Genomic DNA, 13,063 nt, shown 5'->3' with positions numbered 1-13,063 from the left:
CTCTTCGTCATGCTGAAAGAATCTTTCCCAACACGGCCGAACCCCCGGCGGGGGGCCCCGGCGTGCGCTATCCACCGTGAAGCCCACCGAAGCCCGAACGAAGCATTTTCCTTCGCCGCGCTTTTGATAGCAAAAAGGGGTTAAATGTCTATTAAATAATGGCTCCGATCGCCCAGAGGTGCACCACGCGTGTGCGGATTGTTAGTAAATTAGCTAATGGCAGCGGGCCACGCAGCAAGTTTCTTCCATTCGCGGCTCGGGGCGAACGCCGGCGTTCTCTTGGACGCCACCACTTACGATGGCCGCGACCGCACCACCCGGTTTTCGGGCGACCGCCCTCCCCGTATCATATCACGATTCACGTGGTAGATGTTCGATGTGTCGAAACAAAATTGATTACATAGCTTATTATGCTCGGGAGCCGGCGTGCTGGCCGCTGAGGGCGCTAGGCTGAGCGGCACGCTTGCATGAAATCAATGTTCAATTTGTTAATTTCTCGCGTACGCCCCTCGCATGCGTTCCCGTTTGCGCCGAAAGGCCAAACATGCTGGACCGCTGGGCAGGTAAGAATGGGCACGTCACATAATTTGGACCGACAGGTCAGCCGAGTCCAGTGTGTTATTGGTTTAATTCGATAAAAAAATTGCAACACACTAAACGTGTGCACTTGAATTTAGATAGATAAATGTTCTGTAAAATTGCGCTCAAATGTAGACAATTGTCGGTACTGAAGGTAACCGGTTAGATAGATAACTATGGCGCTCCCGATCTGCTATGCCCACTTGTTACTTCTGTGAGATTTTAATGAGAGACTTCAAACAGAAAATTTTCGTTTAACACACAAATACTTAAAAATGCTGCTGCATCAATGCTTTGCGCGAAATAGCTCCCCATAACTTCAGCCACAATTGCCATTCAATGAGCCACAAATCATTGTGTCTCTGCTGTAAGCCCCTCATTAATGCACCGGGTGATTTGCATACCGCGGCCGCTGGTGCCAAAAGTCGCGCTTAATTGCTGCCCCAATGGAAACTGTCATCGAAGCGCTGTGTATGCAACACGCGTCCGTTTCATCTCAGGCCCAACCGTAATTAACAGCTTCAATAGCATGACTTTTCTCACCCTGTCAATGGCTCACCCCGGTACTATCGCGGGGTGCTTTGAAACTTGCCAAACGTGGCCACAGCAGCCCGACTTAATCGGCCCGGCCCTCGGCTGTAACGGGTGACCACACGGAGATGCACCGTGGTGGGTGCAGGCTTTGCGTGCCCCACGAAGAAACCACGTTCGCTGCTGCCGGGTGGATCCGTTGCATAATTGCACGGGAGAGATGTCAAAGATCGGCCATAGACATGCCAGCCGCAGCCGGGGCCTTCTCCCTTTGCTCCCTCCACGAAAGAACACACATTTCTTGGCGGCGCGCGCGTAACTATCGATCGATCAGGGCCCGCCACGGTAGGATCCAACAGGTCCGATGGCCCAATGGTGTGCGGTCGATGCGGTGGCCCGAAGGGTGGACAATAAAAAAGACGGCCCCCACAGACCCCCGGCAGCCGGCCAGGGCAAAGTATGAGAAATCGCTTCGCCCCGTCCCGTTGCCGCAGGGACACGTTCGCGACGTTCGTTTGGATGCAATCTTTCACGATCCATGCACCTCCACGCCGATATTGCACCACCCACGGTTGGACGGCATGCAATCGAGTCCTTTTCAACTCCGAAACCGTCGCTTCGGGCTCCCGGGCTCCCGGGCTCCGACTTGCGCTTGATGAAGGGTATCCCGATAGAACCCGAAAGCCGGAACTCAAAGGAAGCCGGGTCCAGTCGCCGGGAAACAAATGGGGGAAAAAATAAAGATGACATCTCGCCCCGGGTCCGCCATCCGGTCCGGTCCGCTTCCCGGTCACCGATTTCAAACGACTTACTTATGGCGTTCAATTCGAAGAATAATTAATAAATGTCCCCATGGAGCCCCACGAAACGAGGCGCTGGTGGATGAGTCGAGTCGAGAGATGAGTCAGTTAAACACAACACAAAGGCAGCACACGAACGCCGTCATCATCATCATCATCATCAGCCGGTCCAGTGTTTTTCATTTCCACGAGAACGAATCCCGGCGCGCCTTGCCGGAGCGTGTCCTGCGTCGAGAGCAGTAATGAAAATCCTTCCCAGTCCCGTGCCGTCGGTCGGTCCTGTTCGTTTGATCGAACCCCTTTTCTTCGGCTGTAGCGCCCACACGCGCCGACCACCGCAGAGATAAAGACATGGACCGTTCCCGTCGTCGCCTTTCGCCGAGGGAAATCGTGAATCGAAAGCCGCGAGCGAGCGAGCGCCCGAGAGCGGGAAGGAAAATAATTTATGCTGCAACTCCCCCTGATTTGCGCCTCGCTTCGGTCGGAACAATTTAGTAGTTCCGCTTTTTTTTTTTGTGCCACTCTCTGCCCGCTTTCTGCTGCCCGTATTTATTTCATTTGTTGAATCCTGAACCCATCGGGACTCGGCCCGGCCACCGACACCGACGCCGTCGCCGAGGGGATAAGAGTTGTAATGAATTTTCTTAATCCGTTTCGAGTAGTTTGGGCTCCCGGGGAAAAATCCCGGCGTGGCTAAGGAGCGATGCGATAGGAACACAAAAAAAACGCCACCACTTTGAAACGGGGCCCGTGGCCTGTGGGCGGCCGAAAAAAGGGCGCGTTAAATTGTTCGAAAGGTGAACGAGAAGATCGTGCCAGCGGGCGTTGCGCCTTTTTGCGCTTTTCCGCTTTAGGGGAGTGTTGTTTTTTTGTTATGCGACCACCCCGAGCCGGAATTAAACTCGAGCAGGCCGCGGGTCGGAGGTAATAGAATTAATTTGATTGTGGTTATTAATCCTGACGAGCTGCGGCATTCTTTCGCTCTCCAATCGACCCCGTTCCGATCCGGCGCTGATCTTCTCACTTCAATTGACGGTGTTTTTCGCGCATTCACCATTTTTCAATTACTTGCTGTTGGCTGTCTTCTTGGCCCCCCGGTACTGATTGGATTCGACGGTTGGTTGATTGTTTTGTCGGATGAGGCTCAAGACGAGGATTAGCGCTCGGGAAAGATTTCCACCGTCTGTCGGATAAGTCGGTTGGAAAATGTCTGCCTCTTTAGTTGGTCAAACTGTGAGGTGTTTTGGTGTTACATGTGAATTAAATTTTTAGTAATTGGTCAATTTTGACCACTGTTTCGCTTGGACAAGATTTGGCTCAGCGGTGATTTTTGTCCAAAATTTGAATAGCAAAGAATATTCCATCCGAAATATTGACTGTGGATTATGGGGAAGCTATTAAGACCAAAAGCAGTGCTTATCGGTGGGTCAACATCTTTTCAGAGGGCCGAGAAGATGTGAACGCCCAAAAGCCAAGTTTGGTCGAATGTAAAGAGTTTTGCTAACCGTTTTCTTCGGTTGCAGGGTCGTGGTGTATCATGAGTTGTTAGCAAAAGATAGAACAGTCAATAACGAATATTTCCTGCAAGTTATGCGCGATTGGTACAAAGCAATTCGTCACAAACCCCTCGATTTGTAGGAAACCTAAAATTGGCTGTCGCGCTCCTGCTAACATATTGTGATTTCTGCGCGAATTGTTGGCCATAACAACACACCAGTGATGCCAAAGCTACCGTATTCTCTAAATCTGATTCCCCTGTGACTTTTTCTTATTCCAGAAACTGAAAGAGGCCATGATAGAACGACGCTACGATACGATTTAGGAGATAGAAACAGCAACGCCGATGAGCCAAATCGTGTCCAAGCAAAACAGTTGTCAAAAACTGACCGATTACTGAAAATTGCCGACCAAAATTATGGTGAAAAATAAAACACCGACATGTGTAGCAACATAACGACACGGAAATTCAAATGTAGCGAAAATGTTTGACCATATATCTGTCAATTAGTTCATTGATTGTGTCGCTTCATACGAGTTAGGATTTCAAACGAAATCTTAATGCGTTCATTGCAGATGTAATATTTTTTAAGATCAGGGTGATTGCAGATAGAAAGATACAGCAAAAGTGTTGCTTGTTTGACCCGCATTACAGTGGATCTATCGTTTGAAGATAATGCCAAGATTGTTCCACAAATAAAGGCAGTTTTTGACCAGAACTCCCAGATATGATTTCGTGAGGGTTTCCACAACGAAACCTGCCACTTCGAAGAATACATCGATCTATTAAGATGTCTATAATTTCAGTAAACATATCCGATTGGTCGTGGAATATTCATTAGCACAAGCCACCGTTGCCTCCAAAAAAGCCTCCTTTTTTACGGCAATGCAATAAAATTTGATTGACGATTCTGTTCAATTCCGGATACCGATCCGGATACGTTGGCCATCTTAGGAGTGTTCCTATAGTAACTATTGCTTTTGATAAGCGGTTTATCGGCCCCCGACAATCAAGAACGTCCTTCCAGCATTGGCATCTTGGGGTCATCCATCGCGCACGCACGAAACGCGAGCGAAGAAGCGCGGCAATCAGCTCACGTGTCGAAAACCCCCACGCGTGCTCGCACCTCCCAAAACAGTGACGCGCGAAACGCGCCAGAATCATTATGCGAGTGATCAACCCCACCAACATCGCGCCCCGGGTTCGGCGCGATCTTCCACGACGGCGGTGGCGGCGTCTTAGCGAAGCCATTAGTTGCGCCCGACGTTCGGCCGCCGGCGGACGCGCCTTTCGCGAGGAGAGATTCGGTCAAGTTTCGGTACCGCGTGCAGCGGGTGTCTCTCTGTTAACGGAGCGGTTCTCCACCATCGCCCAAACCCCACACATACAGGTTCGTGCCGTTCCGTGCGTGCGTGACAAAGTTGCGCTTGGAAGCATCTCGCTGCGGCCGGAGTTGCTTTCGGCGTTCGGCGACCTGAACTCCTGCGTCTGCCCCAGCGCGCCGCGGTCACATCGGTGTGGTTGTGTAAGCGATTCGCGCACTCTCTCCCCCGGTGGTCTCTACGGCCACAAGGATCTCCACATTCGGATTGGCCGCAGTGACGTAAAGCGTTGGATCGGCCGGGCCGGGGCCGGGAAAACTGGCCTGGCGTGCGCCCGGGACCGGTTCAGGATTATTCTTTTCCATTTTCGGACCCCAGCCCGCCAGTGGACACGGCGTGAAAGGGTGCGTGCGCAGGCGCTCTCGGTGGAAGTGTGGCGCAGTGTGTCTAGTTTCTAGCAGTCTCCGGCCGTCTCATCGCAGCGCCATTTCGAATGTTACATATTACGGTAGCCCCACGGCACCGGCGGAGCAGTTCGAAATTGGACCACCGCAGACCATCGGTGGCGGTTCCTCGATTGCGCTCGATTTGCACAGATCGTCGTACACCGAGTGTGTGCCATTAGGCGGTGGTCGGTCAGCGATCGCGGCATTTGCAAACGATCGTGCGGCTCCCGTGAGTGTCCCGTTTTCTGGTTTTTTCGTGACTCAAACAGTGCCCGTGCGCCGCGTGTGTCTGATCAACCTGTTTGGCCGTCGCAATTAAGCGCCGTAGCGAGTGGCTGCATACATTTTTCCGGGCCGATCGGTGCAACGATGAAGTGATTCCAGCGCCAGCGTTTTTAATGTTGCAAATCTTTGCCTCGACGGACCGACCGTGGGGCGGACGGTGGACGGAATTCGGTTGGGTTCGGGCTTACCGGGCTCCGGATTCCGGACGCGCCGAAGAATGCGGCGCGCGCGCAAGTCTGGGAGCGCAAGATTTCCCACCGGAAAGCCGCCAACGATGATATAAGTTGCTGCTGCTACGGTTGATGATTGATTGACCGGGAGGAAATTTAGCCCGGGAGATGCTGTTTCGGCGGCGGTAACACTCGCCAGAGGTCAATAAAGTGATAAAAACTAATGACCGTCGAATAGTCGCAATGTCCCGATGACTGTCTTCAGTGGCACTTCGAGCGCTCGGCCCAGTACACGGCCAACCAATGAGGAACTAGAGGAACTTTCGTTTCTCATTACAATGGGAAGCGAGATTTAATTAGTAATTGTCAATCTTTCGAAAGTGTGTGACTTTACGTTTAACTTGAGCAATGGGCCTAACACGGGTTTTTTTTCTAAATGAATGGAAAATTTCTTATGTAATTCGAAGAAGTGCTCGGAAAAACTCATCCTATGGCTGGCTTTAGGGGGCCCTTTTCCCTCAAAAGAAAATTGTTAATTCTTTTGAAATCGATCACAATCGTGGTCGTTCCCAGTAGAACTCGCGCACAGTGAGCAACGATGGTCACGGCATTACGCAAGTCCCGTGCGCTGCATGTTACACCGGCACCGTTGGATCGTCCTTTAAATTACGAAGAACGGCCAGGCTTGGCGGGCCGTCCGATGGTCACGTGCGTGCCCAATTCGTGAATCCAACCGGCATCGGCGTAACGACCGCAAGCAATCAGCCCAATCCAGCAGCGGCAGCACCCGTTTGGCCGAGAGCGGTCGCTGCGCGATAACGATCCGCGCGAAAATTCATCACCTCCTTCCGTCGATTGTTTCTTGCCGGTTGTTTCGACTGTTTTCCTTCTCTCGCTCTATTGCTGACCCCCTGATCGCGGTGCCGATCGGTGCTTGGGCCGATTAAGCAATCATTATCGATATCCATCTTTGGCAGGACCGATATGATGGGGCCGGGCCGGGCAGATGGTTGCCGCGCTTGGCACACTGCCACCGAAAACCCCAGTTCGTGTGTTCGCGTTTATGTTGCCCCGTCCCGTCTCAGTACAAAGGCATCGGGTTTATCGAGCGGCCATCGAACGGAGCGAGCGCCGTGTTCGGGAGCCCCAGGAAAAAGGGTTTTGTGGCCGTGGCAGCTGTTCGACAGGTCGTAATGATTAGGATTACGTAAACAGTGGCGGGGAGGGGGTCCGCCGGGGGCACATGCATTTTCCGTGCACTTTTCCTTCGATTGAATACTTACTGTGCGCGCCCCGCTGTAGGTCAGGTCAGGAACTATTATTATGGTAATTGTCAACGCTGACAATTATTCAATTTGATCGTTTTTTTAATAAATTGGCCAAAGTTTGAAATGCTTTCACGAGAAAGCATTCTCCCCGAGTGACCATCGCAATCACCGTTCCGAGTGCCATTTTTGTCACATCGATTTCGGTTCACCCGCTTAAGCCAATTTGGTTACACGTGCGTTGTAACGCGGTGATTGGCCACTGTTTTGCGTTCGGCGCAGGAAATTGGCAATTTTCTTCAATTTCCGCCGCACGATCGATCGTGTGGTGATGCTGATCTACTCCGATGATGCTGAGGGAACCGAAAAGCTAACGGCATTAGCTTTTTAACGACAGCCACATCAGAATTGCAAATGGTGAAAAGCGCATCCTCTACGGCCAAATTGCAACCAATCAAACAGCAACCAACCGACGAGTGTGGCGTTCAACGAGCAAATGATAAACTGGACGCGCTATGCGGCTCCGTTATGATAGCTCTCGAACTACTTCATCTTTCTAAACGATCAGCGCCCGGCAATGAGGTGAAAATTCAACCTCATCAAACTCATCCATATTAATGCGCACACGGCGGCATACATGCGTTTGAGGGTATTGTTTTCTCCAAATATTTTTCTGCCCCCGGGAGAGAGAAGAAAACAGCGAAAGAGGCGTGTTGGCAACACTTTCTCAAGTCGTTTTTAATTGATAGTCACCGCCGGCCCGCCGTCGAAGAAATGAAACGTCTTCGGCTTCGGCGGCACCAAAATGTAACGGACCGGTGTTACGACCTCCGGCGAAAATCCTCGGCCTAAAACGTAGCCACCGAAGGGCCGCCGGTAGCCGGCAGCATCTGCCCTGCCGCGGCATAGACACAACCGCCTAATCACTGCCTCCCGCGGAATTATCCAACCGGCGGCCGCTTTTCGATGAAGAGAGATTCATTTCGCTTTTTTTTGCGTTTTGTGTTCGCGAATCAGAAGCTCAGGTTCCCGCGCGCAATGTGTCGTGGTGAGAAGTGATTGTGACGCAGCATAAGTGAACGGTTTCGAGTGCGAAGGTTCATCGGCCGAGTGTTGGGTCGAGTCGATTCGTTTAAATTCCCATCCCGATCGAGCGAAACCACGGACCGTCGTCAGCGGCCGCACCGGGAGGACGATGCAGTTGGTCCAGTCCTCGCTGAGTGTGCTGCTGGTGCTACTGGCGCTCCTGTGCAGCGAAAACAAATTCCACCGCTGGAAGGTGAACGCGGCCATCAGTGCCTTCCAGCCGACCATCTTCGACAGCGCCCAGTGGCGCGTCATCTTCCACCTGTACCGGAACGTCACGATGATGATGGCCGGCCGGACCGGCTACAAGACGAGCGGCAAGTTCCTGCAGAACAAAATCCCCGAGCGCGTCCCGTTCCCGTGCGACGTCGCGCTCGGCCGCAGCCCGGAGCCACCGACCAGCGTGCACAAGCTGCGCCCCGGTAAGCGCGAAACGCATTAGAAATGCATTTTGGGTGCTGCCCTTTCGCATACGCATAACCGTTGCCGTTTGCCACATTGTCGCGGTGTCGCTTTTGCCGGAAATTAGCATTCGCCGCGTGCGTGGCCGCGGTCCTGCTCCTGCATTGGCGCGCGTTCGATGATGATGATGGGCGCAGCGCCATCGTCACGTGCCAATCAGTCACGCACCGGCAAGATTTGCACATTCCGGCCCCCAAACGCGGACCCGGCCACGGCGTGGTGCGACTTGTTCAACATTTTCGTGCTAATGTGACACTTTACGCAACGCGCTCGTCGTCGACGTCGTCGGGCGAAAGTGGCTTTTGGGTGGCTTTGGCAAAATGGAAAACCTCTTTTTAAACGCCGGCTAACGAACGCTACCTTCCTTTGAGATCCTCCGTTGAGTTTTTGTGTGTTTTTCAGTACGTTCTTCACTCAAAGAGAGTTTGCAAAAATAAGAAAAAGTGATGTTTAAACGTTTTTTTTTGTTGACGACTAAGAAAGTCACCCCATGCTAATGGTTATTGGATACATCAATCTTATGGGCAAAATTTGATCGGTTGTGTTCCGATGTTCTTGAGCGTGGAATGATAAATGTCCCTCCCTCAAAGCCACAACGCTAAATACCACCAAAGCGCCTAACTTAAAGCGCCACATAAATCACCGCATCGACTGGCATTCGGCATTTTCGGATATCTCCAATATGCTTTGCATAAATCCCAACCAGTCTTTGTGCATAAATAATTACTTCCTCTCGCGTGTCCGCAGGTGACATCAACGTGGTGGCGGCGGTCGGCGATTCCGTCATCACCGCGAGCGGTGCATCGGCCACCAGCTTTCTCGAGCTGTACACGGAAAACCGGGGCCTATCCTGGTGTATCGGTGGCCAGTGGGGCTGGCGAAATGCCACCACACTGCCGAACATTTTAAAAATGTTCAACCCCAAGGTAAGGCATCCCAAACCCGAGTGGCGCCCCGGAGCTGTTTTTATGCTAATCGGAACAATCTGTTTGCGGTGTAGCTGGTCGGTTACTCGTATCGGGACTCCTACAGCTTCCACCGGGATTCGCAGTTCAACAACGCCGAGATCGGGGCCGTCTCGAAGGAGCTCCCGCACATGGCCGCCCAGATGGTGACCCGCATCCGGACGGATGGGCGCGTGAACTTCCAGAAGGACTGGAAGCTGCTGACGATCACGATCGGTGGCAACGATATCTGTGCGTACGTCTGCACCCTGCAGGATCCGGAGTCACTGCCTCTACGCCACCGGCGATCGCTACTGAAGATGTTGCCCTATCTGCGGGACAACCTACCGCGGACGTTGGTGAACATCGTGTCCGTTCCGGACGTGTCGACGGTTGTTTCGATCAAGCAGAAGCCGATGATGTGCTGGATCCTGCACCACGCCGAGTGTCCGTGCTGGGTCGGGCCCATGCACAACTCTACCAAAGAATCGCGGGCCAGATGGGCTCGTATACAAACGCAGTACCGTAAGGTGGAGGAGGAGGTAGCCATGCTGGACGAGTTCCGGGGTTTGGACGAGTTCGCGGTCGTCCACCAGCCGTGGACAAGAAACCTTTCGGTAGGTTTTCCCCCCATCAGTGTGTCTCTGATGAGTGACTCCAAAACGGAATTATCTCGCTTCGCAGGTGATGAAAGGCAAAGAGGTCGATTATTCGCTCCTTTCTTACGACTGCTTCCATATGAGTCAGAAAGGTCATGCGTAAGTATCTGGCGATCGCGAAGAAACCAGAGCCCCAAGGGGACCATATTGTAACGCCCATCTCTCTCTCTCCCGCCATCTACAGACAAGCGGCCGTTGCCTACTGGAACAATCTGCTGGAACCGCCGGGCAAAAAGAGCACCGGCTGGAAGCCGGGCATCGACGTTTTCCACTGTCCCTCGCAGCAGTCCCCGTACATCTACACCTACGACAACAGCTAGGTCCGGGACCGGAGCTAGCCCGCTGCGCCAGCTACTTTACTATTCGGAATGCAAATGTCCGAGGTCGGCCAAAGAAGACCAGTGCGGGGGACGCAAAGGACGCCATACGAGAGTGCCGCGGGGGTCAGGAGTGTTTGTGATTTAACGAAAAATAAAAATCCGGGTTTAAAGGAAACCACGCACGTTCGTTCGTTCGGTGAGAGCCAGGTTGTCACGGGTTCGGTTTGGTTCCGAAGTCATTTATGCTGGGGCTGGGGACTGGCCGGAGTTTTGTGAATGAAAACATGACCATAGTTGTGCGTCACTTTTTCCAGTTACCGAACGATCGATGGTGAAAGCCGGCCGGACCTGATTCAGTACCGACAACCGATAACCGATGACAGCGGCCAGCGTGTCACGCACGCACGTCGTGATAAAGCTTCTGTCGGACTTCATTCATAAATCCGCACAGACTCTAGGCACGGAGGAAAGTTGGACCGGACCCACCGATCGGCTTACTTGCCCGTTCCTTATACGGGTGCGCCTTCTAGCGGTGCCGATGACTCGCACGGCACGGTTCCCATTTATGTTGCCAGACACCCGCCTGAACCTTCCCGGGGGTGACGGCGTATGCAGACGAGGGGTCCCAAGGGGTCCCCCCGCGCGACACGGGGCCAGTTTTGGCAACGAATCGCGCGGTCGCCATTTTGCGCTCATAACGATCACCCATTTAAAGGTAATCAAAGGCGTATGTTATCAAATTAAAACAGACCTCGGTGTGCGGGTTCGAGTGGGTGTGCCGAACGAAGGAGTCGGCGAAGTGGGCCGCGAAAGTTAGTTTCAGCTAATCACCGACACCGGCGATCCAAATGGCCAACTTCATCAAACGGCTGGGCACACTGGAGACACGGGCGCGAACGAGAAACGGGCGCCGTGCGTGGCAATCACACGTAACCGGGTGTCATTGCGCGACGATCACGAAGATCGCAACGGCGCGCTGTCTCTGCGGTCTCCATTTCGTATCGTATAAGGCCATCGCCAACGGAACTGGTGCGCCAAACGGCGAAATGAAGCGAAGCGAACCCGAGTAAGCGAAACATATCGATCATTGGACTTTTTACTACATTAAATAATCGCTCCCGTTGCGTGTTCACCACCCGGTGTGCGTGAGTAATGTAATTGCTTTATTGCCCACTGGTACAACCGGGCGTTCCTTGGAAGTCGGCCATTTGGATGGGCCATTTGATATCGCGATCATAACCACCAGTGTGTCAAGTAGAATGGCACGATCGTAAAACGGTTTCAGCATTCATATGGGTCTCAGAATACTTACCTTGTTGGGCCGAGTGTCAGATGAAAACCCATCTTTCGATTGCTAAATCATTTACGGGTTATGATTTTGTTAAAATTAGCATGTCGTAGGGACAAGCTAGGAACCACAAGAGTCCATACTTTTAGTCGTTTGCCAGCGAGCCCGACTAATTGCAGCGATGGACCAGGGCAAGTCTTACGTGTCTGCATGGCAAATACTGGCGACAGTAAACAATGGGTAAACGAACGAAGCAAACAGTTTACGCGAACGACTGTAACGACCCATTGAAGGACTAAGCCCATTGCAACATCGAACGGCTCAACGCCATCCGGCCTACGACTTCGACCGATTTCAACACATGGTCTGGTGGATTTTATTTAAATGACCCACCGTATATCAGAGCCAGGGTGTGTTGTTCGATAGCAATAGGGATTTGGGTGGAAAGAAAACCCAGTGGAAAACGATACGAAAAATCAAACAACTCGTCGTGGGTCGTCCGAGTACCGAAAGTAAGGGGCTCGTGGGTTAAATGGCGCATAAAAACGATCCAAACACCAGACACCAGCCAATCAGCCGTGAAAAAGCGCGCTCACTCGGCGGGCCTAGAAAGCGTTCGCGGAGTATTAATTTGCATGCAGGCCCATTAGCCAGGCTCTGATAGGGTCACCACACGACGCTCGGTACCGTGGCGTCAGGATGCATTCTCTTTTTTCGCTTGAAAGTGAATGCATCCCTCGGGCAGACTCGGGCTGCCCATCTTCGGTGGCCGCGCTGGCAAATAATGTGCAACACTTCAGTGACTGCGAATTCGCTAGAAGGCTAGCGGTCAGTCAGTCACCGAAACGATAGCGAAAGTAATTTGGTAGCCCGGTCCGAGGAAGAGATGTCTCCGTTCTACGCGCGTGTCAGATGGTCAGCTTCCGTGAGCCGCTCGTGGTGCGTCATCGGATTACGCAAGGCGCAGGTGCACAGCCGTCCGTCGGTGGCGCTTCTCACTTATCGCCCCGTCCCGCATAGCCCACGGCGAACGTTTTGATGGAACAATTTCTTTCGACCATTGCCACTCCATTGCCGAGACGTTCCACTGACATGCTTTCATTAGGCTGCGTTTATTTCGATGCCATTTTTGTCCAACTCGTCCAACCCGAGAGTCTGGGGCCCGGTTGAGAAACCCCACGAAAAGCGAGCCGGCAGACCGCGGTCTCGCGCACTACAATCTAATGACACTTGTATCTACACTGAAATCGATTACGAACAAATCACTTGGCGGCCCTCCCTCTCTCTCTCTCTCGCTCTTGCCACCCTGCCAGGTATGACTCTTGACTCGCCCGGTAGTCAGCAGCAGTAGTTTCTTTAAATAAGTAGAAAATAAATTAACATCACAATAGCCTTTGCCCGCCCGGCT

General features: G+C 52.6%; 1 protein-coding gene across 1 annotated transcript; it reads left to right on the top strand.

Moving 5' to 3' along the window:
* The first annotated feature begins 3,116 nt into the window (after positions 1–3,116).
* LOC131215086 (phospholipase B1, membrane-associated-like) lies at positions 3,117–10,367 on the top strand. The gene is made up of 6 exons (XM_058209461.1): positions 3,117–3,143; positions 8,107–8,404; positions 9,192–9,370; positions 9,445–10,005; positions 10,073–10,146; positions 10,232–10,367. Exons 1-6 carry the CDS (start codon positions 3,117–3,119, stop codon positions 10,365–10,367), a joined length of 1,275 nt encoding a protein of 424 aa, XP_058065444.1.
* Positions 10,368–13,063: the final 2,696 nt, after the last annotated feature.

This window comes from Anopheles bellator, chromosome 1 (genome assembly GCF_943735745.2).
Source record: "Anopheles bellator chromosome 1, idAnoBellAS_SP24_06.2, whole genome shotgun sequence".
Lineage (NCBI taxonomy): Eukaryota > Metazoa > Arthropoda > Insecta > Diptera > Culicidae > Anopheles > Anopheles bellator.
The sequence above is the reverse complement of the archived record's forward strand: the minus strand, read 5'-3'. Positions and strand labels throughout refer to the sequence as shown.

What these genes read in the sequence shown, in the direction of transcription:
- LOC131215086 (XM_058209461.1), top strand. Translation starts at nt 3,117, where the DNA reads ATGTCTGCCTCTTTAGTTGGTCAAACT. An exon ending in CGTGCACAAGCTGCGCCCCG is followed by an intron (nt 8,405 to 9,191) that starts GTAAGCGCGAAA and finishes GCGTGTCCGCAG; the next exon opens with GTGACATCAACGTGGTGGCG. An exon ending in ATGAGTCAGAAAGGTCATGC is followed by an intron (nt 10,147 to 10,231) that starts GTAAGTATCTGG and finishes CGCCATCTACAG; the next exon opens with ACAAGCGGCCGTTGCCTACT.